General features: G+C 60.8%; 2 protein-coding genes across 2 annotated transcripts; one reads left to right on the forward strand and one right to left on the reverse strand.

Moving 5' to 3' along the window:
• The first annotated feature begins 275 nt into the window (after positions 1-275).
• Positions 276-9,728, forward strand: AGXT (alanine--glyoxylate aminotransferase). The gene is made up of 11 exons (XM_036114895.2): positions 276-612; positions 708-900; positions 2,123-2,187; positions 2,815-2,915; positions 4,168-4,238; positions 5,530-5,614; positions 6,569-6,664; positions 7,307-7,376; positions 8,026-8,121; positions 8,663-8,791; positions 9,346-9,728. The coding sequence occupies exons 1-11, from the start codon at positions 382-384 to the stop codon at positions 9,451-9,453; spliced, it is 1,245 nt and encodes a 414-aa protein (XP_035970788.1). The 5' UTR covers positions 276-381; the 3' UTR covers positions 9,454-9,728.
• Positions 9,729-16,124: 6,396 nt separating this feature from the next.
• MAB21L4 (mab-21 like 4) lies at positions 16,125-24,008 on the reverse strand (the record flags this gene model as incomplete). Its single annotated transcript, XM_036114896.2, has 5 exons — positions 16,125-16,636; positions 17,441-17,797; positions 18,840-18,993; positions 19,406-19,631; positions 23,477-24,008. Coding segments are annotated over 5 exons (1,362 nt in total), but the record flags the coding sequence as incomplete, so codon positions are not given.
• Between the last annotated feature and the right edge of the window lie 1,335 nt (positions 24,009-25,343).

The raw sequence follows: 25,343 nt of genomic DNA on the forward strand, positions 1-25,343 counted from the left end.
AGCAGGATTGAGGAGCTGTGACACAGCCTATAAAGCCTGCCAAGCCAGAAATAGTTGCTCTCTGGTCCTTTAAGAAAAACTTTGGGGCCCCCTGGGTCTGCAGGATGCATTTGGCTGGGGCTGGGCACCTGACAGCTGAGAGGAGCTGGAGGGGTGGGAGGGCAGAGGGCAACGTGCCAAGCTCTATTTTTCATTGACTGGACTCTGGAGGCTCCTCCCCCCAGCAAGGGTTCAACACCCTGGCTGTCAGGCCTTGATATGCGGGAGAAGCGTCAATAAGGGGTCAGGTCACGACGACGGCAAACAAGGGAAGGCCGAGGGTGCAGCGGGAGCCCATCGACCGGCCCTGCCTCCGGACACCAGCACAAGGCCCCCTGGGAAATGTTCCGAGCGCTGGCCAGGGCCAGTGCGGCCCTGGGGCCCCAGGCGGCAGGCTGGGTGCGGAACATGGCCTCCCACCAGCTGCTGGTGGCCCCCCCGAAGGCCCTGCTGAAACCCCTGTCCATCCCTAACCGGCTTCTGCTGGGGCCTGGCCCTTCTAACCTGGCTCCACGCATCCTGGTGGCCGGAGGGCTGCAGATGATCGGGCACATGCACAAGGAGATGTTCCAGGTAGGCCATCCAGGTGGCGGCAGTGGGTGAACCTCCTCCTCAGCTGGGAGAGGGCAGGGGGAGCAGGGCCTGACCTGTGTGCCCTCTGCCCCCAGATAATGGATGAGATCAAGCAAGGCATCCAGTACGTGTTCCAGACCAAGAACCCCCTCACGCTGGCCATCAGCGGCTCAGGGCACTGCGCCCTGGAGGCCGCCCTCTTCAACCTCCTGGAGCCAGGGGACTCCTTCCTGGTCGGGGCCAACGGCATCTGGGGGCAGCGGGCCGCGGACATCGGGGAGCGCATTGGTGAGACATGGGGCAGAGGGTGGGGTGTGGGCCCCTTCCCCACGGCCTCCTGCCCGCCCCCCAGGTGAAGCCGGCAGATCCACCCCACACACCCCAGGAGTGCCCATCCCCCTTCACGCCCCCACCTCCCTGCCGGGTCAGCTGCTGCCTTCTCCAAGGGGGCATCAGGGTGCTCGAGAGGCGCCCACCTCCCAGGATCCCAGAGCTGAGGACAGCGGTTTCCGGAGCACATGGGGAGACAGGGCTGTGGGGAACCTGCAGATTTCAGCACCAACCCGAGAGCCCCCATGTCTCTCCTGGGGCCCCAGGCATCACCTCCACCCTGTGACAGGACAGGGTTTCAGAGGCTGAAGCCCCCTCCCATTATCTCAGAAACAGCCCTCTTTCTGGAGATGCAAAATACAGAGACACAGACAGCGTTTTCACTCTCAGAGTAAACTTTTCTGAAGAGAGACAAGAATCAAAAGCAGGAGTGTGCCGTGGGTTTAATGATTCATCTCGGCATTTGGAAACATCTCAAAGCTCCTGCATGGTCAGCTCCACACATGGCCGCACTCAGTCCTGGTTAATGGACAACCCCCAGTGGCCCAAGGAGGTCCCCACCTCTCACCTGGTCCCCCTGAGTCCACACACTGGTTTTCAAAGGGAGGTGGCGTGGGGGCAGAAGTCAGGCCCCGCTGGGCCCCAGGCACCCCCGCTCCAGAGGCTCCGCCCCCAGTCCGCATCCTGACCTTGGGCTCCCCCCTGGAGCTTGGGTGGTCCTCCGGCCTCCTCCTGCCTACATACGGCTCTGGGGGTCAGCTGTGCAGGGGGCCGCCCGGGGTTGGCAAAGGGGTCCGAGAGAGAGAGCAGGGGCCTGCCTTCCTGGGGCCTCCACTCACCCTATTCCTCCTCCACTCAGTCTGTTGCTGGGAAGACACAGGTCCAGCCAGCCTTGTGCAAATGCTTGTTCACCTCCCGGCTGAGGATCCTGGCTGGGGGAGGTTCACCCAAGGAAGGGGCAGTGCAGCTGAGCCTGAACGTTCTCATCCCAAGCACCCCAGAAACCTCAGCTCACAAAGAACAGCCTCACTGAGCACACCCCACCTTCCTCTTCCCTCTGGCTTCTTTGGGCTGGGATGGGCGGGTACCTGCCCTCACAGGGCCTGCCTGCTCAGCACAGACCCCCGTCTCCAACACTGGGGAGGAGGGCACTCACCCCTCACCCTGCCCCTGCCCTCAGGAGCCCAAGTGCACCCAATGATCAAGGACCCTGGAGGCCACTACACACTGCAGGACGTGGAAGAGGTAGGGTGGGGTGCGTTGGCCCTAGGGAGGAGAGGGGGCCGGCCAGCCAAGGGGGCTCAGGGCTAGGAGACCTGGGCTGGCGGCTGACCCTCAGCTCTTCCCAGCACCAGGTGACTGGGCACAGGAGGAGCATTCCAATACCTGAGAGCCAGTGGAAAGCCTGATAGAGAGGGTTCTGCCTGGCAGGGAAACTGAGTCAGGAGCCCAGTCCTGTGGGCTGGGCAAGAGGGGCTAGAGGCAGGATGTGGGGAGCAGGACGTGCCCTGACACTCAGGATGCCCCATCAGGAAACGTCCATCCCAACCAGGCAAGACCTGGGGACTCAGCGGACCTCACCGTAGCCCCAGCAGGACAAGGTGGGAGGCTGGCGCCATTCTTCCTCGGTCTCTGGAAGAAAGTCCCTCTCTTCCTGGACAAGCCCACCTCCCAGAGCCCAGAGGCTGGCACAGCACATGCACAGACAGGGCATGAGGCTCTTTTCCGCTGCCCAGATCTCTGCCATCCACGGGGAAGAGGAGGGTTTGGGAGGCGGATCCTGCCCTGCCCTCCCCAGGAAAAGTCTTTCTGGACCCAGGGGGAGTCCGAGCCTGCTGGCTCTGCCCACAGCTGTCATGCTGTCCCACGCAGGGCCTGGCCCGGCACAAGCCCGTGTTGCTGTTCCTGACCCAGGGGGAGTCATCCAGCGGCGTGCTGCAGCCCCTCGACGGTTACGGGGCTCTCTGCCACAGGTGAGCTTGCCCAGGGCCAGGGCGCTGGCGGCGGGGCCAGGCACACCTCAGGGTCCGGCGGGGGACTGGCGGTGCGGGCGAGTCCCTCCAGTCTGGGAGGCAGCAGGCGAGACCCAGCCCCCATCCTGACTTTCCACCCTCCCCCCGCCTCTGTCACACGGTGTGCGGCTCCTGGGGGTCCTCTGCCCCCCTGAGAGCAGGATCAGGTGCTCGGGCACCCAATCAAGTGCCCACTGTCCTCCAGTCCCCACGGCTGACCCAGCTTGAGGCTGACCCAGCTACCCGGGTCCCAGGAGCGGCTGGGGCCTGCCCCCACCTTGTCCTGAGATCCAAGAGCCCCAGAACAGCCTCCTACCTCCACTACCCTCCTCCAGCCTCCCCAACCCTGCATGGAATGGGCAGGACCTTGGGAGTAGTCAGGTGGGACTCCCTCCTGTGACCAGCAGTCCTGCTCTGGAGAGTTGACAGCGGGATGGAAGGAGAGAAGCTCTCCAACCAGGCAGGATCACCCCGGCAGGGCTGCCATCTATCCTGGGGGACAGGGGGGCTGCCTGGCACCATCCCAGCCAGGACAGCCCATCCCCTGGGGTCTTGTCTAGTAAACCAGGCCTGGGCTGTGACCCCCCAGGGCATCCACCTGCCCCTCTGTGCCGAGCGTGGGATATGCTTTATGCCTTTAAAAAATTTTATTTAAGTAATCTCTATGCCCAGCGTGGGGCTAAACTCACAACCCTGAGATCAAGAGTCGCACGCTCTACCAGCTGAGCCGGCCAGGCGGCCCCGTGGCTTTTTTTTTTTTTTCCCTGAGAAAACATGGAGATGGAGGAGAGTCAAAGCTTTCAGCTCGGGCTGTTCCTGGACTCTGTCCTCCCTGGGCTCTGGAAGTGCAGCCAGCACACTGCTGGCAGAAGGAAGGCCCAGCCTCGTGGGCTCTGGTCCCTGGGCCCCACTCAGAGCCCCAGCCCGCCCCCAGGACCGCAGACCGGCGGGGCAGGCCCTCATGCACACCCGTGCAGGGGTATCCTGTGCACAGGCCGGCCGGGCCCGCATGGACACTTGCTCTGCCCCTCTGCTCACCCCGGTTCCCACACAGAGCTGGTCCTAGGGGTCTGGGCATCTAGGAGGACGTACCCTGGGGGAGGCAGAAGGCGTCCAAGCCTCCCGCTGGCCTTCTGGAGGTCCTCGAGGCCCCTCCCGAGACTCCAGAGAGTCTGAGGCCTCCCGTGCTCCCCCTACTGCCTTGCACCCCCAGGCACAAGTGCCTTCTCCTGGTGGACTCGGTGGCATCCCTGGGCGGAGTCCCCATCTACATGGACCAGCAAGGTAAGCCACGCCCCCGTCACCCGCAGCTGGGGGGCTCGGAGGGCGCGGAGGGCCCTCGAGGAGAGGTCCCACCGGGCAGTGTCTGCAAGCTCGCCATCAGCCCACACCGTGGACTAGGGCCCCAGGGGAACTTCGTCTCCTCCCCGCGGCAGGACGGGATCCACGAGCTCATCGACACGCCAGTGTTTCCGCTGGGTTGTCAGGCCCCGACGTGGGGAGCAAGTGGGGGGAGAAGCTCCTCCAGCATCTGGGGAGGCGCCCAGAGCCCTCAGGCATATGGGTGGGAGAAGTGCCAGGGCCCCTGCCAGTCAGGCTGGGCCTCAGCTTGCCCATCGGCCGGCACCCCACCAGCCTGTCACATGCAGCGAGCACATGCAGGGTCACCCTGCAGGCCAGCCCAGGGAAGCCTCGCAGGCCCAGCGTTTCCTCACAGAGGAAAGTCCGAATCCACACAGGTGGCACGTGTGCACAGCCGCCCACCCAGCTTGGTCAGGCATGCTTCCCCCAGAACCTCTCTATCAGGGAGCTCCGGGCAGGCAAGGGGGAGGGGCCCTGGGGACGCAGTGCAGGGTGGCAGGGCTGTCCCCGGGATGCCCACCCTGCGCCTCCCGGGCCAGCCGTCCCCGCCGTGGGAGAGAAGAGGCTCCAGCCCAGGTCCCAGGAGACAGTGCAGCCCAAGAAGCCAGGGTTGAACCCGGGACACCCTCCGCACTTCTACCCTCCCTGCCAACCTCAGGCTGGCGAGCTGTAATCATGTCGTTCGACGTGTCTGTCCGTCAGCGTCCTCTGATTACCTGAACGGACCACAGCTCACGCCTCTCCTGGTGGCGGGCCTTTGGGTTCTTTCCAGGTTTGCACTTCCAGGAATAAACCATAGAGAGTGTTTCTGTCCATGTAAGCCTTTGGTGCACGTTGGCTCACGATAGCCCGGGCCGCAAGGCGGGTGCGATGCTCGGATTTATGGCTACGCGTCGCTGCTGCCTCTGGCATAAAATCCGGTTTTCTCAGAAGTCAGTGGGCTCTTACTCGAGATGTGGCAAGAAAACCTGTTTCCTCCTGTCCCCTCTGCCACCCCCACACGCTCGCTCGCCCCTGACGCCACCTCCACACCCAGCCGACCGCAAGCGGGTGGCCTGCAATTTAACTCCATCTCCCCGGACACAGCGTCAGGTCGCAGAGGTTAAGGACTGAGTCCGACAAGACGGCCGACCTTGCTTCAGAGGGCACCTGCAATGATCCTGCCCTGGGTGGAGCTCGGACCCCCAGGAGCACGCGCCTCTCCTCTCCACAGGCATTGACGTCTTGTACTCGGGCTCCCAGAAGGTCCTGAACGCGCCTCCAGGGACTTCGCTCATCTCCTTCAGTGACAAGGCCAAGTGAGTGACCCCCAGGGCCCCCGACCCGGGGCTGGATGGGCAGTGAGGCTGGATGGCCCCTAAGGAGGGAAGATCAGAGCAAGGGAGGGAGGCACTCCTTGGGCCGTGCTTGGACACACCGCTGGACTGCTCACCGCCCACCCTGGACAGGTGCCCGCCCTGGACAGGTGCACTAAAGCTCTGAGCTCGCAGGCAGGGGCTAGCCGGGGCACGGCGAGGGTCACGGGTATGAGGCTAGTGGCCTCCAGAAGAGTCTCCTCATGGAGCCTGGGCTTGTGTGTGAGAATGCAGGACCTGGTATCCTGGAAGTTCCCAAGCTTCAAGCCAAGGACAGGGGGTTCCGTGGCCATCCCCCAGGCCCCCACCGCCGGCTCAGTTTCCAGGAGCTGATGCACAAGCTTCTTCATGGGGTTGGTCATGGACTAGCTTTGTCCAGCAGCCCCAGCGTCCCCCACATCCCCAGGGTGCAGACCCTGAGCCGGGCCAGGTAGGGATAGGGGACTGGCCCCAGCAGAGGATTACCATCAGCGGCACTCGGCCGTTTAGCAGCACAGAGACAATCTCGGATGTGGTGGGGGTTGTACGTGGGTGTGGGAAGTCTGAGCTGCCTGTGGGAGGGCCGCGGAGGTGGCTGGATCTGAGTATGGAGCTCGGAGCTCAGGTAGAGGCCCTGTCTGTTCACACTGATCTGGACAATAGGTGTATTTAAAGTTTCCAGACCAGCTGCATTACGGGGGGCCTGAGAGCAGACGAGCCGAGGTCCCCACTGTGCCTGGCCCAGGAAGGTGCAGGGGCTGGGGAGGCACACAGCCCGCCTGGGGCTTAGCACAGCCACAGGGGTCCGGGGGGGTCTGCCCCTCTGGCTCACTTCTGCGAACCAGGAGAGCCTGACGGGACTGCCCCTAGGCGCCCCAGCCAGACAGGCAGGCACTCAGGCTGGTCCTTCCTTCCCAGAAATAAGATCTACAGTCGGAAGACAAAGCCGGTCTCCTTCTACCTGGACATGAAGTGGCTGGCCAACATCTGGGGCTGCGACGACCAACCCAGGATGTGAGGACCGCAGGGCCGGGGCCACGTCTTGTGACCTCTCACCACCCCAGCCTCTCACCAGTTGTACACACTGGGTTCTAAGCCCGTAGCCCAGCTGGAGCCCCAGGATTCACCAGGGTCAGGCCAGCGATGCCCCCGGGCCTGGGGGCTCAGATCCAGCAGCATGGGCCCCCCCACCCTCCCACCGGGCCCTCTCCTCTCAGAGCCCCTGTGCACCTCCGGGCACATTGGGCCTGGCCCAGCCACATCTCCCCATTCCTGGGTCTCAGTTTACCCACCTCTCAAAAAGAGGAGCTGAGCCAGGGGCTCCTTGTGAGGCGACTTTAGCTACAACCCAAGATCCCTTATGGCACACGCGGGGCTGAGGGGCGCCAGGAACTGTGCCCTACTCAGCAGGAACAGTGGCTTCTTGGGGCCACTGGGGCTAAGAGAGGCCAGGTGGAGGGGAGCCCGCCCTAGGCGATCTGGCCAGTGTCCTCGCTCTGAGCCTTGCTCTCCCCAGACCCAGCTGCTTCTCTAGCTCGGAGTCTGTCATGCCCAGAACTGGACCGCGGCCCCCTGGGAAGGGGGCTAGACCCGTTGTCAGAGAGCCTGGCCCCCCCCGCCCAGGGACGCTGGACTGAGCCCCGTCCTGTCTTCCAGATACCATCACACCACCCCGGTCGTCAGCCTTTACAGCCTGAGAGAGAGCCTGGCCCTCGTGGCGGAACAGGTGAGGGGGCGGGGCAGGGGCCGGACCCCAGCGGCAGCAGCTCCCGGGGGCCCCTGGGCTGTGGCCGGTCTCCCTGAGGCCGCAGGGCTGTGCCGGCTGTTTGCTCTTCTGTGTCCACTCGCAGAGCCGCCACCCCAGCGCTGGGCCGGGAGGAGCTGAGGGGCCCTGGGAGCTGGGTGGTCACCAGGCTGGCCGTGGGCTCGGGGCAGGGGGGCGGTGTGGCTGAGAGAGGGTGAGGCCCATGGACTAGGGATGGGGGGGTCCATGTGCTGGGAAGACAGGAGACAGTGGGTGGCTCAGAAGCCCCTTCCCCACCCGCAGCAAGGTGCTCCCACCTCACGTTGTCCGGGGGCCGCAAGGCTCCATCCACTGGCTGGGCCCCCCACCTACCCCCCAGACCCAGACCATTTCCACTGCCCCGAGGTGGCTCCAGGTCTGGTCGCTGGGGCAGAGCCAGGGCCCTGAGCTGGGGACTCGGGGGGTCTCTATGGGGTCAGAGTCCAGGCCGGGAGAGGAGCCCAGGAGCCCCTCTGCGGCCTGAAGCTGCCACCCCCCACGGATGAGGGCGTTTGTCCGTCTCTCACGGCCGACGGAGGCGCCAACCCTGCCCTCCCCTGTCGCGCCCACCGGGTGCCCTCTGCCCTCCCAGGGCCTGGAGAACAGCTGGAGGCAGCACCGCGAGGCCACGGCTTACCTGCAGGAGCGACTGCAGGGGCTGGGCCTGCAGCTCTTCGTGAAGGACCCAGTAAGGAGAGCGGGGCGGGGGCGGGGGGCTGAGAGGGGGAGCGTGGGGGGAGGGGAGAGCTTCTGCCCAGCCCCCTCCGAATGGACACAGGGTCCTGTCCCTGACCTCCGGATCTGAGGACACTTAGTTTGACGCCCCTGCTCTCCCCCAAAGCCTCCCCACTTAAAGTAGTTATGGGTGACCTCTGAGCCGAAGACGCCCATCGGCCTCAGAGCCCTGGCAGTCCCGCCCGGCGGGGGTGGAGGGTGGGAGGGTCCCCAGAACCAGCCAGTCAGCCCAAGATTCGGTAGGAAACAGAAGCTCCTTAGCCCCAGGGAGGTGCGACCCGCCCCAGGGAACAGACACACAGACACACCCAGTGCGCACGGGCTGCTGGGGAGGTGGTGACCTCACTGTCCTTGGGCCCCTGCTTCCCCACTCCCTGCCCACCCCCTGTCTCTGCCCGCCCCTCTGGAGCCTGAGACCAGGGCTGGCCGGGCCAGATGAGCTGGTGCTGGCCACACACCGTGGGGAAGGTGGCTGAGTCGGGCGCGTCCTGCAGGCGATCCGGCTGCCCACCGTCACCACGGTGGCCGCTCCCACTGGCTACGACTGGAGAGACATCGTCAACTACGTCATGGACAATTTTGACATTGAGATCACGGGTGGCCTTGGGCCCTCAGTGGGGAAGGTAAGGGGACAGCGGCCGCTCGGCGTGGCCAGGGCCAGGGACTGGCCACACCTACCACAGAAGCTACATTCACCACCCCACGTAGAGTACTGTGTGCCCAGGCCCCGGCCGAGGTCGGGGGTCATCAGGTCCCTGGGGCAGCAGGGGCATCCAGACGGAAACATCCTGCTCTGAACCCAGGGGTTTGTGCGGGGGGTGGGATCTGGGTAAAGGGAATGCTCCTGTCCCCCCTTCACCCCAGCTTGGTGACGCCGTGGGGTGCAGTACCCCCCAGTCCCCCCAGAATGGCCTTCCTCCCCTGAGAGTGGGCAGACCAGGCTGGAGGCCCCATGCCTGGGTCTGGTTGTGCCTGCCGAGCGGGTGATTCTGAGCGCTCGTTAGCTGACCGTCATCCTGGCCGCCCTTCTTGAGCTCTGTGTGTGCTCGGCCTGGGTCCGGGTGGGGGGCTCCCTGTGTGCCTGGGGAGGGGGCACACGCTGGAGAGCCCGCCTGCTCTGCCCAGACCTCATTCAGAGCCGGGTCGACATCTGCACGGGACCCCCCACCCCCCGCAGGTGCTTCGGATCGGCCTGCTGGGCTGCAACGCCACCCGGGAGAACGTGGACCGAGTGATCCACGCCCTGCAGGAGGCCCTGCAGCACTGCCCCCGGAGCAAGCTGTGATTGGCAGCCTGTGACCCACCCTCCTGGAGGGGCCTGGAGGGGGACCAGGAGCAAACAGACTCTGCCGGACAGTCGGGCCCCAGGGGGCGAGGCACGCAGGAGGGGCAGGACCGGCAGCTGCTCCAGCCCCAGGACGTCCTTCTCCTCTTTGAGAGGCACCTCCCGGAAATGGACCATGTGGGCTCAGGACCCATGGCACCTCCCCAGTGAGCCGCAGCCCCTGCGGGTCCCTGGCCTGCCTGGAATACTCAATAAAGAATCGTTGGTCATCTGTCCTCATTGTGTGTAGGGTGGGCTGCAGAATCGTCCGGCAGGGAGGGACCACTGTCCCTGATGGCTCCTTGGTTGGGGGATTGCTTGGGGGCAGATCCTTGCCTGGGGCACCCCCCCGGGACTGTTAGACAGGTGTGTGGGGGCCTTGTCACCGTACACCTTGGCCCCAGATCTCACACCTGCAAAGAACACCCGCACACATGCCTCCAGGGCAACCCCCACAGCCTCCCGGGCTGACTCGTGACTCGAGTCACCGATGTGAAGGCCCCAACATGCCCCAGGCACACAGCCAGGGTTGGAGCCGGGATGGCTGAAGGTCACAACACAGGTGTGCAGGCCAGCGCAGGGGCCTCAGATGGACATCCGAGGGTGGCCCCGGGCCCCAGCCCCTGCCCTTCTCCACTTGGCGCCCTCTGACCCTCTGTCCCTTAACTGCCCCTCACTTGGGTTTCTGCCTGTGCCAGGCTCCCTCCCTCCTCCTTCCTAGGAGCTTCAGAACAGGCCAGCCTGGGAATCACAGGCACAGCCACACTCCAGGTCCTCACCCGTCCTAAGAGCCCCAGGAGGGGGCCAGGCAGGGCCTCCCCCAGGTTCAGGTGGGCACCTGCAGCCCAGCGGGCCCCCTGTCTTTGTGCAGGGCCCGGGCTGGCCTGGCTCGGCCCCCGTCACTCAGGCAGGTGCTGGCCAGGCACAGTTGTGTGCGATGGGGGAGGGCCCTGAGCCGACGGAACACGGTCCGGCATGTGCTCACGGCCACCAGGAGGGACGCACGCAGGAGCGGAGAGGGCCCGAGGGTCGGAAATCCACAAGTCGAAGGTGGGCGGAAGGAGTCGCTCCCAGAGAAGGCCAGACAGGACCCCATGGGCCGCCTTCGTCCTGACAGCAGCCCTGTCCTGGTTGGCTCTTCCCTGAGCAGACACGGGGATGAGAACCCAGCGGCAGGTCCCCCGTGCCCCCAGCCAGGCAACGCCCCCCGTCCAATTCGATCCCCGCGGACCAGCCCTGCAGGTGTTTGCGTGTCGTATCAATGGAATCACACGGCACATGCTCTCGTGTATCTGCTGCTTTCACTTGGCACTCTGACAGTCACGCGTGTTGCACAGGACACGGGGACACGCTTTGTCTCCCTTGCTGGTGCGGTTCCATGGTCTGGCGTCTGTTTATCACCTGCTTTAACGGACCTCTGGGGCTATGATGAAGAAGGTTGTGATGACCGCTCTCACAGGTGTGCATGGCGCCGGGGCGTCCTGGGGTCGTACGGTAGGTCCAGCTCTAGCTCTGGAAGATGCCACAGAGCTCCGCGCGGTCTGGAGCACTTGAGATCCTCACCGGATGCACCCGCAAGCTCCACCGGTATCTGGCCGTGTCTGCTTTTCTAGTGGGGGCGAAATCCTATCGCATCCGGTTTTAACTTGCATTTCTCCGATGACTCATGATACGGACCATCTTTTCGGGTGTGGACGGGCCATCCATAGATCTTCTTTTCTGACTTGTCAGCTTAAGTATTTTGCTCATATTATTTGATTTTCATCTTTTTATTGTTAATTTATGGCCGTTATTTTATAGGTTCCAGGTCCTGCTGGGTGTGTGATGAGTATTATCCCCTACTCCCTGGCTTACCTATTCATTTTTTTAATCATGTCTTCCAAAGAGCAGGTCTTTTCCCTTTGTGAGTTCCAATTTATGTGTCTTCTCTTGTGGTCTGTGCCGTCGGTAACCTCTCGGGACATCTTTGATGATATGGAGGTTCCAAAGATCTCTTCCTATGTTTTCTTCTGGAAACTTTATGGTGTCAGCTTTTGTATTGAGGTTCAGAACGCACTTTATATTAATTTTGTGCATGGGGTGGGAAAAGGACAGGGTTTGCTTTTATCCACACTGACAGCCCGTGTTCTAGCAACGATTGTTAAACAGACTTTCCTGAGCCCACCTGACGGACGTGGCCCCTTGCCCTTGATCGTCCTTGCAGGCCCGCTCAGGCCTCTCCCTCCTGGGGCACCGCCTCCGCCCAGTCCCAGATTGCCACCCACACCACCGCTTCATGGTGAGTCTTGTAAGCAAGTCATGCCAGTCTTCCGATTCTGCTCTCCCTTTTAAAGATTGTTTTTCTTATCCTAGATCCCTTGAATTTCCATGGAAATTTAGAATCATCTTGTCTATCTCTTCAGAACAGCTCATCAGAATTTTGATAGGAATTGCAATAAATCTATGCATCAAGTTAAGGACACTGGAAATCACCAAAATATAAATTCCTATTCGTGAATGTTAATTTGGGTCTTTTAAATCATATTCAGCAATGTTTTAGTGCAGAGGACTTACATACCTTTCATTACATATATTCCTGGGTCTTTGACAGTTTTGACCCTGTTGTAAATGGTATTTTAAAAATTTCATTTCCAATTGTTTATTCTTAATGTATACAAGTACAGTTAACTTTTCTCTGTTCACCTGTCTTCTAACCTTGCCAAATTCACAAAGTCCAGCAGTTTCTTTGTGGATTCCTTGGGGTTTTCTATGTAGATATGTAATTTGTCTGTGAATATGACAGTCTCACTTCTTCTCCAGTCTTCGTGCCTTCTACTTATTTTTCCTGCCTCGCTGCACAGGTGAGGTCCCTCTGTGATACTTGGCTGGTGATGGGCAGCTCAGGTGCTGTTGCCACCGAGGGTCCCGTGGTCAGGGGCTCCTTCCCCACTGCGGCCCAGTTTCATGACAGATGTTTGGAAAGGTGAGTGGTTCTCTGCTGCAGAGGGGGCAGGCTTGCATGTCGGGGTTTTCGGACACGGGGTTTATGTGGTGTCCCCCTCTCCCAGGGCTACCGTCATGAGCCATGCTTGTACGGTAGCACGAACCTGCCAAAGACCCCGCCTGCACTCTGGCCCCACTCAGAACTAACAGGCTCTGAGCCACCTGACGCACGGACATTCCAAGTGAGGTGGGTGCCATCTGCCAAAGCCAGCGGGGCCCTTATTCATCACGGTAGGTGGGGCACGGTATAAAAATTCCTGCTATTCCTTAGAAGCAATGTCTTGGCATGCCCAGACCACTGAGCCTCTCAAACCTTCAGCTACAGCACAGACCCTGAGACGGTGACATTTGTCTCCCACCCTTTGGAATAAAAGTGTCTTACGAGGCATCCAAAGCACTTGCCAGTCAATGCTCCTCAGGTCTTATCAGCATGATGTCATCAATATCGTGAGCCAGCAAGATACTCGGCAGGACCCATCCAGGTGATGACGGCCCATGAGGCCTATATCATGACCAGAGCCAGCGGGTCAACCTCAACCTGGGGCAAGACCGTGACCTCACGTCATTGCCTCTTCCAAGTGAACACAAATTGTTTCTAACTCCCTCTCCCATGGGGCTTGGAAGGCATGCATTCCGCAGATCGGCTGCCATGTTGCGCCGTCCACAGCCTGTGCCATCCTCTTCCACTAAGTCTGTAACACCCAGCAGAGCACCTTGGTGACAGGCTGCAACCTGGTTCAGTTTCTGGGATCTGCTGTCATTCACCACGACCCCGTTGATTCAAAACATTTTAAATGTATTTTATTTTTGAAGACTTTATTTTTGGAGGCAGTTTTAGATACCTAGCAAAATTGAGAGGAAGGTATAGAGATCTCCCACAGACCCCCCCTGCCCCCACACATGCACAGCCCCCCCGTGACCAACATCCCTCAGCAGACGGGACATGTGTTAGAACTGATGAACCCACATCGACACATCATCATCACCCCAGATCCATCGTTCACATTAGGGCTCACTCTTGGTGTCATGCACTCTACGGGTTTGGACAAATGTGTAATGACATGTATCCATCCGTATGGTATCATGCGGAGTATTTCCAAAATTCCTCCGTGCTTCACCTGTTCGCCCCTCCCTCCTCACCCCTGGCAACCACTGATCTTTCTACTGTCTCTGTAATTTTGTCTTTTCCAGAATGTCAGAGCTGGAATTCTACAGAATGTCGCCTTCTCAAATTGGCTTCTTTCACTTAGTAATAAGCATTCGAGCACCTCCACGTCTTTTCCTGGGTCGACAGCACATTTCTTTTTAGCGCTGAATAATATCCCAGTGTCTGGATGGACCAGCTCATTTAATCCATTCACCTACTGAGGGACATCTTAGCTGCTTCCAAGCTTGCGTGATTATTTATTAATATAGTGGCTATAAATATTCATTGCAGGTTTTGTGCAAACATGAGTTTTCAGCTCCTTTGGGTAAATACCAAGGAATGCGACTGCTGGATCACATGGTAAAAGTGAGTTTAGTTTTGTGAGAAACCATCAGACTGCCTTCCAAGTGGCTGCCATTTTGCATTCCCACCGGCAGTGAACGAGAGTTCCGGCTGCCCCACACCCTTGTCAGCGTTGGATGTCGTCAGTGCTCCAGACTGTGACCACCGTCAGCCCTGTACAGCTTTCTCGTTGTCGTTTTCGTTTGCATGTCCCCGATGACATATGATGTGGAGCATCTTTTCATGTGCTTCTTTGCCATCTGTATATCTTCTTTGGCAAGGTGTGTGATAAGATCTTTGGCCCATTTTTAAATCAGGTTGTTTGCTTTCTTGTTGTGTTTAAAAATTTTTTTTAAATATATATTCTGGATAGCAATCATTTGTCAGATGTGTCTCTTGCAAATATTTTCTCCCAGTCTGTGGCTTGTCTTACTCTCTTGACATCATCTTTCGGAGAGCAGGAGACTTTAATTTCAGTGAAGTTCAGCTGACTGATTCTTTCTCTCATGGACCGTGCCTCTGGTGTTGTAGCTAAAACGTCATCACCACACCCAAGGTCATCTAAGTGTTCTCCTATGTTATCTTCCAGGAGTTTTATAGTTTTTTGCTTTACATTTATGTCTATGATCCATTTTCAGTTAATCTTTGAGAAGGGTGTATGGTCTGTGTCTAGATTCATCGTTTTGCGTGTGCATGTCTGGTTCTTCCAGTGCTATTTGTTGCAAAGACTATTTTTGCCCCATTGTATTGCCATTGCTCCTTTGTCAAAGATCAATTGGTTATATTTGTATGGGTCTATTCCACTGATCTATTTGTCTGTTGTTTTACTAATATGACACTGTCACGATGACTGTAGCTTTATAGGAAGTCTTGAAGTCGGGTACTGTCAGTCCTCCAACTTTGTTCTCCTCCTTCAGTATCATGTTGGCTATTCTGAGAGAGTCTTTTGTCTCTCTCTCTATAACTTTAGAATCAGTTTGTCAATATCCACAAAATAGCTTGCTGGAATTGGGATTGCATTGAACGTATAGGGCAAATTGGGAAGAACTGACATCTTGACATATCCATGAACGTGGAATATCCACTTATTTACCTCTTCTTTGATTTTGTTCACCAGAGTTTTGTAGTTTTCCTCAGATAGATATTTTACATATTTTGTTTGATTATACCTAAGTATCTCATTTTTGATTCATCTGATTTTTGCTAAGGTCATACTGGTGAATTAGGGTCTTGAGGGGTGATGCTAAGTTCTGTTATTGCCCCTGGGATACAATATGTTTTGCTAGACTATTTTGGCCATGAGAAAAGAAGTGCTTTTGAAGTCTTCCCTATGGCCTTTCTTACCATTAAGGCTCTTACTCCTGCTAAGAACAGATGTCCTGATACGTACTCAGATACTGAGGAAATGATCACAAAGGCCTGGACACTTTGTACCCACTGTGAATCAGATTGGACCAAGGTTCTGTGTTCTGCAAGCCTCCACCCTAATGGCATTTTGTGTCCCCCTGTGTTAGGGTCAGCTCAGGCCCTGAATCCCATAGCCTTCCAAGGATCTTGCATTTCCACTCCTCCGTGTGTGGCTATTCTGGCCTATGGCCATAGGAAACTTTGAGGAGTTTGGGGAAGATGCTGCTATGTGCACTTGCCATGGGATTTCAGGCCCCTTTCCAGGAGCCAGGGTGTGGGCTGCAGCTCAGAAGCTGAGGAATGAACGTCACTGAGAGGCAAAGAGGGTGGAAAGAAGAAAATGTCTCCCAGGCTGGGCCACATGAAGGTCACTGGGCCTCTCACGTGAGAGCTCAGTGGGGAAGGGGCTGCAGGCTGGCTGTCATGGACTGATGAGAGAATGTGGAACGGGGAAATGGAGCAGTGAGGACAGATGGAGGGTGGTGTCAGATGCCGGGAGACGCCACCCTACACAGGAGAGGGGGTACCACCGCGGTGACGGGACCCGAAATGGGTTGGCAGAGGGAGCTGCAGGTGTCCCCTCTGTCAGCTTCAGTTTCCTCTATGAACTAGAAGGTGGGGACACTTGGGGAAGAGGGTGGTCATTTGCCGGGAATGGAGACAGTTGGAAATGGTCTGCACACCAGCTCCTTTTACTTCCTCGTCTCCTGGGGAAATATTCTCCACGCAGATACACAGAAAGTGGTAGGTGCCATCCCCACTGTGTATATCCAGTGTGTTAATTTATTCAAGGTCTGATATATAGTATTTCACTGCCACAGAGTAGCATGTGACACAGGTCGGGACAAGCCGTTGAGCTCCAGGTCTCATGCAGACGCCTGGTTTTGAGACTCTGATGACATCACACAGAATGGATCAATGCACATCTGGTGAAACACAGGCACCCTCATCCCAGGCCCTCGGGGGATCAGGCAGCTACTCCCGGAGGCCTGCTGCCCGGCACGCTCAGACTCCCATGAGGCCATCCCTGGACAGTCTGAGGTGGTCCCTGTGGACATGTCTACCACCCACCACCTGCCTCAAGGTGAAGCCCATTCTCTTCTCCAAATGGCCTCCATGGGGCCTTGTAGCCAGGCCTCAGGCAGTCAAGACTGAGAGTCAGGGGAAGGCAGCTCAGCATTCCTCACTGTCCAGAGTCTTGGTCTTCCAGAAGATGCTCTGCATGGCCGAGATCCGGTTCTTATCCTGGATGTTGAAGACCTGGAACTGCAGATGGGGTGGGGCGCAGAGGGGTCACGGAGCTGTCTGGGGGCCATCACAGGGCCCTGGACACAGTGTGGGACAACACATGCCCCTTGACCGCCAGCACTTCCTGCCTCTGGGTCTCTGCCTGCACAATCCTCCCCAAGTGTGGACTCAGCCAGAGCCCTCTCCACCAGGGGCCCTTCTTCACACGCAGGTGTCCTCCCCAGATGGGCCTGACACAGAGGAGGCCCACCGGGTGCTTGGGGAGGGCTGAGCATGCATCACCCCTCTTGCTTTCATCCTTCCAGCCCCCATGTGCCCCGGAAGGAGACCGTGTTGGCTCTTCAGGTGAGGGTGGGGGCCGGCCCTGGGGGAAAGGAGCAGGAGTGGGCTCGGTGGGAGCGGGGGAAGGGAGGGCTTAACAGAGCTGGCAGAACCTTGGTGGCTCAAGGAGGGCCAGTTGGCAGAGCAGTCCAGGGATGCAGCAGGAAACTGTCCCTGTGAGGCCCAGGGACAGCCACACCCCTTCATGAGGAACGGAGTCCCAGGGTAGGCAGGTGGGGTTTGAGCCCTTGTCGTGTGTGGCTTTGGGGGCGGTTCTGGTGGGTAACAGAGGCTGGCTCAGACCTGCTACCCTGGCTTCCTGGGTCACTAGCGGGCAGGGGGCACTCGTGGCCTATCTGACCTCCAGATGTCCCACCTTCCCCCGACCGACCTGCCCAGCCTTCCTTCAGCTCCTGACCCTGGGGGAGTAGGTCAGGGCTCTGTCCCCACCTGCATGCCCCCTGGGCCCGACTGAGACGCGCCTCAGCCTGCCATGCCCACCTTGTCCAGCAGGACGTCAAAGTAGGCGGTGGCCCAGTAGGCCGGGTTGCTGGCGGGCAGCTGCAAGAGCGCCTTGACCCCGTGGCCGATGCGCGGCGGGGGGCTGCGGCCCAGGTGGGTGACGTGGATGCGCAGGGAGGCCTCCGGCTGGCTGGCAAAGTGCTCCACATGCTGGTACAGGGTGTTGAGGTCCAGGCCGGCGTCCTTAAGCAGGTTCCACTCGGGGTAGAGGAAGTGCGGCAGGTTCCTGGTGGCCAGACAGCAGAGCAGGACCACCAGCAGCCGGTACACGGCGCCCTGCAGCTCCGCCCAGTCCTCCGGCTCCGGGAAGAGCACCGAGGCCCACAGCAACACGGTCTGCGGCAGGACGGCGCGGTCAGGCCCGCGGCGGCGTGTGGTCTGCTGCCGTCCGCCCGCCCCACCTGGCTTCCCGCCACCCTCACACCTGGCCCCTCGTCAAAGCCATCCCCTTGGAAGCCCCTGTCCCGCCAGCACCCCTCCCCCACACTTCATGCCTCCCCTGGATGTCCCAGTGTGTGTCTCAGCCCCTCCCCACCCGCTGCCTCCATCCTGGCACCTCCCCGACTCCCGAGGCACTGCCACTGAGTCCGGGCTCAGAGGGACGCTGCCCCCACCCAGCCTCCCACCCCACGACCCCCCTCAGGAGAGTCTCAGGCTTCTACGTCTCCTCTGGTCCCTTGCCTCATGCCCCCACTCCCCTCCGATGAGCTCCGACTGTGCACTGCGGCCTGACCCAAAGAACCCTACCCCAGGGCATTGTCCTGGCCCTGGTGTGCGGCAAAGCCGTAAGAATGGAGCTTCCTGGCTGCACCAGGCACCCTCTCCTCCTCCTGTCCCTGAGCCCCCCAGCCAGGGGCCCCTCCCCTGCCACACAGCTGCCTTGCTGTGCCCTCACGACCCCTCCCCCCACCAGCCCCCGTCATCCCTAGCTCCTGTGGGGCTCAGGAACCACTGTACGCCAGACCCCAAGGGCCCGCCCCGGTAGGTGGCAACCCCTCAGAGGTGGGTGGAGGCCTGCAAGGGGTGGGGAGTGGGTCAGAGGGAGCTCCCATGCCAAGTGGGCTCAACCTCCCCCCAGCCCCCAGCTCCCGTCATGGAGCAGCGCTCCACCGACCCCCCCCAACACAGCTCACTCGGGGCAGAGACCCCATCTGCCCCCCCTTCACCACCTTGTGCCCCTGGCCCTGCCCTCCCCTGCTCTTCTCAGCACCTGATGGTCACACAGACCGAGGAGGACACGGCTCCAGCCATGTCCCAGCAGCCTGGTGAGCAACCAAGAGCTGCGGGACGGGACTGCTTCCTCTCAGAGGGGGGATCCCCAGCCGGTAACCTGCACAGCCGCCAGGGCCCAGTGCGCCCGAGAGCCCCCCATGCGCACCTTCAGGTGGCGGAAGGTCAGGCCCGGGCTCTGGCCGCCGTCGCGCCAGCTCTCATGGTTGACCCGGTCCAGGATGGAGAGGCCGTCCAGGCGGTGGCCCGGGAAGGAGCCCAGTGCAGCGAGCAACCTGGTGAGCAGGTAGTCAGTGGAGACCCTGGAGCCAGGACAGGCACAGCACAGTTGGTCAGCATGGCAGCCTCAGCCAGGTGTCCAGGGGCAGCCTGCACCCACAGCTTATGCCCAGAAAGGAAAGCCTCCAGCTTCTGTGGCCTCCTGGGAGCAGGAGCTCGTGAGCCTCACAGCCTGCCCCGGCCCACTCCTCACGTGGGTCGGGGGCACAGCTCCACCCTCCCGCAGCTCCAAGGGGGGGTGAAGCCGGCAGTGGGGAGTGAGCATTCTGGCTGGATCCCACATCCCCCGAGAGAGATCCCAGTGACATCCGATCCCTGCGGGGGGAGGGGGCATCCCCGCAGGCCTTCCTGCTCAGAGTGAGGGGGACGGTGGGGTGGCAGCCCCCTTCCTGCCGGCTCCCCAGGACCCCACAGACCCCAGGAGCTGTGTCCTACCTCCAGTGCTGGGCACTGGCTGGTACCAGGGCCACCTCTTGGCTGATGATCCTTTTCAAGCTGCCTTCAGGGAACCCATGCATCAGCTGGGCCGCTTCCAGGGCGGGCACCCTGTGCTTTCTCCGTACCACGGGCACGACGTTGAAGCGGATGGTTCTCCAGCCACTGGACACCAGCAGGGACAGATGGAGCTCCTCCTCCCTCAGGCTGTCCACGTTCAGAGATCCTGCAATGACCGTGCCCTGGAGTCCCCACCTCAGGCTACCCCTCACACCTCTCGGAAGGGGCTGGGGAGGTGAAGGACAGGCCCAGGATGGCCCAGGAGTGACACACGTGTCCCTGAAGGCCTGGTGTCGGACGAGTGTGCTTGGTGTCCAGCACCCAGAGGGCCTGGATCCGAGGGCTGACAGTGAGTGAGTCTGCCCTCCCTGGTTCCACTCCACAGCCTGGGTCCCCAGAACCACATCCCAGATGGCACATCGGAGTAAAGATGCTTCCTGCCCCCTCACCACTCAGATGCAGCCCCGTGCCGCTCCCCTAACCCAAAGCCCCCACACCACCCAGGAGGGGACCTTCCAAGGGTGATGGGGCTGGGGGCTGGGGTGGTAGGGGTACTCTGGTATGACCCGGGGCCCTTTGGCCTTCTGCTTCAGTTGTCCCTTCCCCCAAAACACATGAATACCACAGAGAAAGGAAGGGAAGCTCAACAGTGTGGGGAACACTCATATCACTGGCCCTGACCAGCGCCAGCCAACCCTGGATTCAGAGCAGTCCCTCCCCTCCCTCAGCACTGCCCAGTGAGGGTGCTGGCCAGAGGTCAGGGACCAACCATCGGGGAGACATGTCCCAAAGGGAGTCCCCAATATATGCCATGGGGAAAGGTCTCCACAGGGACTAAGCTTGGGATCTGTATTCCCCCACTGTCCCACCCTGGCCCATCCGCAGCACTGGGGGTCCTGTAGGAAGGAGCCTGGCCCCCCTTTATGCAGACCCCTCCCCCCAATCTCTTATAGGGTAGTTCTTGGGCCACTTCTTGGGACCTAGCCCAGAGCTAGGTCCTGGCACCCGGGCCACTCCATCCTCCCCCATGAGCCTCAGTTTTCCCATCAGTTAAAGGAAAAAAGCCTCAGTTTCCCCATCAGTTAAAGGAAGAAAGTTCAGTGATCCCTGGCCCCTCCCAATTCCGGGTTTGAGCTACTGTTGGTGGCTTCATTTCCTAATCTACCATTGGTCCCACATTCTGTCCACGGAGGGGGCTTGGAAGGCAGCCAGCCACACCCGCAGCCTGTCATAGCCACTCCCCGCCTTAGCCCCCAGCCTGGTCTCACCGGTTTGTTCCCCGGTGAGAGCAGCCTGGACCTTGTCACCTGGAGCTGCTGGGCTTCCCTTTTAAGGTAAGTGTCAGGAAGCAATGCCTGGAATTTCCCTGCACCCCTGACTCAGGCGGCCCCGGGTGTGGCTCCCAGGCTCCTCTGCTTTCTCAGCCTGGAAGCCGAGGGTGGTGGGGACCCGGGGACAGGGAAGAGGGGCAGCTCAGAGTGCGCCGGACAGCCCAGGGCTGGGCACACCCCCACAGGTGGGTCTGTCTCCCAGGAGGGGCACAGGGCCTGCAGGGGACAGGGCCAGCTGGGAATGGCCATGCGAGGTCACGGCAGCAGACAGACACGGCCCTGCAGTAATTGAGAGGCTCAGAAGATGAGCAGAGAAGACGTGGAAGTGGCCGGGGCTCTGGGCGCGCCTAACGACAGGCTCCGGCTGCCCCGCGAAGGTGGCCACTGGCCCCAGGTCACCAGGCAGTTCTGGGGAGGGGCCGGGGCTAGAACTTGTCCCCTCTGAGTGTTGGAAGTCCATCCAGAGGCCGCTCTGAGCAGCCCGGGGCAGGTCACTGTCCCTGAGGTGGGCTGACCATCCCCATCCTCTGGCATCATGGCAGACACAAGGACCAGCCGCCACCGTGGGCCAGTCCCTCCCAAGGGAGGCAGGACATTCCGTTTTGGTCCTCAGGCCCTGCCAGGACAACCCGATGTCTTTGCTCTGGTCCCCGGGAGGACGCCCTGCTGTCCTGAGCCCCCCACCAGCAGTGCCTCTTTCTAGAGCTCTCATGGTGCAGGCAGCCCCTGCTGGACGGAAGCCCACCATTCGTGGTGCCGCCGGGAGCCCTGCCCCCCAGGGGCTCACCACCCCAGTCACACCAAGAGGGCACCCGGACGAGACACTGAGGCCAGACTCCAGCACAGAGCCTGCTCAGGGCCCAGGACACCAAGTAGCCAGCAGACCATACACTGAAACAAAGCTGTGCACGTACGCACACACATCCACACACACTCCCATGCGTGCACACTTCCACCTGCACATGCACACACGCACACACGCGTCCATAATCCTGTATACGCACCCAGTGTGTGCGCACACTTACACCTGCACACACTCACTGTGCACACGTGTCCGTAATCCTGTATGCACACACACTCACACACACAGTCTTCCCAGTGCCGCGTGACCGGGCGCTGCCCGCAGGGTCGTCTGTAAGGACGGCCGTGCTGAACTGGGACTGACAGCAGAAGCACCTGCCCGGACCTGTGGCCGGACCCGCATCCAGCAGGTCAGCGGGAAAACACCGCCCAGCGGGGGGTTGTTTCTAGCTCTTTCACAGGTAACAGCCAGCACGCCGTGGCCACAAGGTCATCAGGTGACGTGGAAACGCATGACCCGTCCTCGTAGAAGGTTTCGAGCCAGAAAGGACCTCAGAGCAGCATCCCCCAACTTGTGTGCCCTGACACACACACCGAGGGATCCCAATCTGTGCACGCACACACACGTGCACACACACGCACACGCACTGCCGTCACACGTGTGTCCTGACACACACACACTGAGAGACCACAGTCTGTGCACACACACGTACATGCACACGCACACACACTGCCGTCACACGTGTGCCCTGACACACACACACTGAGAGGCCACACTCTATACACACACACGCACATGCACACGCACACACACTGCTGTCACACGTGTGCCCTGACACACACACACTGAGAGACCACAGTCTGTGCACGCACACGCACATGCACACACACACACACTGCCGTCACACGTGTGCCCTGACACACACACTGAGAGACCAGTCTGTGCACGCACACACACATGCACACGCACACTGCTGTCACACGTGTGCCCTGACACACACACACTGAGAGACCACAGTCTGTGCACGCACACGCACATGCACACGGACACACACTGCCGTCACACGTGTGCCCTGACACACACTGAGAGACCAGTCTGCACGCACACACACATGCACACGCACACACACTGCTGTCACACGTGTGCCCTGACACACACACACTGAGAGACCAATCTGTGCACGCACACGTACATGCACACGCATACACACTGCCATCACACGTGTGCCCTGACACACACACACTGAGAGACCAGTCTGTGCACGCACACGCACACACACACACACTGCTGTCACACGTGTGCCCTGACACACACACACTGAGAGACCACAGTCTGTGCACACACACGCACACGCACACGCACACACACTGCTGTCACACGTGTGCCCTGACACACACACACTGAGAGACCAGTCTGTGCACGCACACGCACACACACACACACTGCTGTCACACGTGTGCCCTGACACACACACACTGAGAGACCACAGTCTGTGCACACACACGCACACGCATACACACTGCCATCACACGTGTGCCCTGACACACACACACTGAGAGACCAGTCTGTGCACGCACACGCACACACACACACACTGCTGTCACACGTGTGCCCTGACACACACACACTGAGAGACCAATCTGTGCACGCACACGCACACACACACACACTGCTGTCACACGTGTGCCCTGACACACACACACTGAGAGACCACAGTCTGTGCACACACACACGCACACGCACACACACTGCTGTCACACGTGTGCCCTGACACACACACACTGAGAGACCACAGTCTGTGCACACACACGCACACGCACACACACGTGCACGCACGCCCTGCCATCACACGTGTGCCCACAGTCGCTTGGCGGCTACCTGGTGTGATGAAGCCCTGGTGCTTGCAGTGCACGATGGCCGCCACCAGAAGGTCCTTGAGGATGCGCAGGACTTTGCTGGGCACAAGGTGGCCGCGGCACTTGCCACCACCCTCCGAGGAGACGCTAGAGACGTCCTCGGCCGCCCACCGCTCCAGGCTGGCCCCTTCCCTGGAGACACCCAGGCGGCAGGACGCGGGGCCGTCCCCCGCCTCGGCGGCGCCCCCCTCTTCAACCAGGAGGGCCTCGGCGTCCACGCCCAGGGGCACCTCCATGTCCACTGGGTCCTCCGAGGAGCGCAGGGCGAACTGGAAGGCCTCCAGGTCACGGGAGTAGTCCACGAGGAAGCGGGGGTCCAGCTCGTGCACACGCTCCAGCACCGTGAGCAGCACGTCCTCCGCACGCTGGTAGTCCTGCGCCCGGGGCGCCCCCCTCGAGCGGACAGCCTGCAGGTAGTGGTGCCAAAGGGGCACCTGCGCGGCCATGGCTGGGGACGACTGCGCTGAGGCCGGCTGTGTGCACAGGACGAGGCACCTGCCCAGCTGAGGAGCAGGTCCTCAGGTGGGGCCCCGGCTCCCCGCAGAGAGAATTCCAGAGCCTGGCCGCAGGGCTAAATAGCCGGGCCTGGCCCGGCCTTTGAAGTGGGGGTGAGTCAGTCACCGACAATTAGGAATGTCACTGGCGGCCTTGGGCAGGGGCGGGGCCTGGTCACCACCCCGCCTCGGCTCCTCCCTTCTGTCCCATGGCCTCTGCCTCTCAGGCCCAAGGCACACTCAGGCTCAGGACAGCCCTGGAGAAATACCACAGTCAGACTGCTGCCCCTCCCAGGGCCCGGCCACCTCCCGCTGAGCTGTCCCGAGCTGGGGGGCCTGTTCCTGGTGCCCCCCATCCCCGTGCAGCGGCCGCAGGGGCTCTGTGGCATGCGGGCCTCCCCACCAGGTCGGGGGAGGACACACGGCAGCCCCATTGCTCAGATGACAAAGGTGAGGCCGCGTGGTGGCCTTCCCAGACCCCCGTGTGGGAGCCCCGCTGCAGCTGCCTCTGAGGAGCCTGGAGGGCAGGGCGGGGGGCTGCGCCCCGTCCACAACCTCAGCCTTCCACTCAGGCACCTGTGCCCGGAGAGCGGGGAGCCTCCCAGGTGGAGGGTCGCCTGCAGCCCGCCTGTGAATCCTGCCTCCTCTCCCTTCAGCGCTGCCCTTCCAACCCCCAAACCCAGGCCCTCACGCGGCCTGCCCCCCTCCCTTGGGGCCTTCAGCCCGAGGGGAGCCCGCACCCACCTGGGTCTGCAGCTGGAGCGAGCCTGGTTCTAGGGGAAGTCTCCCCAGCTCCTCCTCACGGGGTGGAAAGCCTCGCCCTGCCGGCCCCCTCCAGCGCCGCACCGGGAGCCCTGCCCGGCCCAGCCTGTCTCCCTGCTCAGGCAGGCAAGTCCCAACCAGCCAGGGGGGAGCCGCCCCCGCTGACCCTTGGCCCTGCTGGGCCGGCCTTGTACGCTGGGTGCCCCCGCCGGAGTGTCTGCAAACAGTGAACTTGGAGACAGTCCCTAATAAGGTATCCTGGAGATGCCACCCTGCAGCCCTCGGGGAGCCCGCACCTCCAACCACGCATGGGCCTCAGACACCCAAAGCGGCAGGCAGAACCTAGATCCAAGGGCACTCACCTCCTGGTGCTTGGAAGCCCCAGGAACTGGGTCTCTCGTTCCACACCTCCCAGGACGGGGAGCTCACTATCTCACAGCACCGTCAAACAAGAGACCGGTTTCCCTCCTCAGACCTGGCCTGATCCTGTCCTCTGGGGTTACCCAGAACACGTCTGTCCCTCTCCCAGGGCAGCCACTCAGTGTCAAGGACCCTGATGCCCTTGGCCTGCCT

This window comes from Halichoerus grypus, chromosome 4 (genome assembly GCF_964656455.1).
Source record: "Halichoerus grypus chromosome 4, mHalGry1.hap1.1, whole genome shotgun sequence".
NCBI classification, from domain to species: domain Eukaryota; kingdom Metazoa; phylum Chordata; class Mammalia; order Carnivora; family Phocidae; genus Halichoerus; species Halichoerus grypus.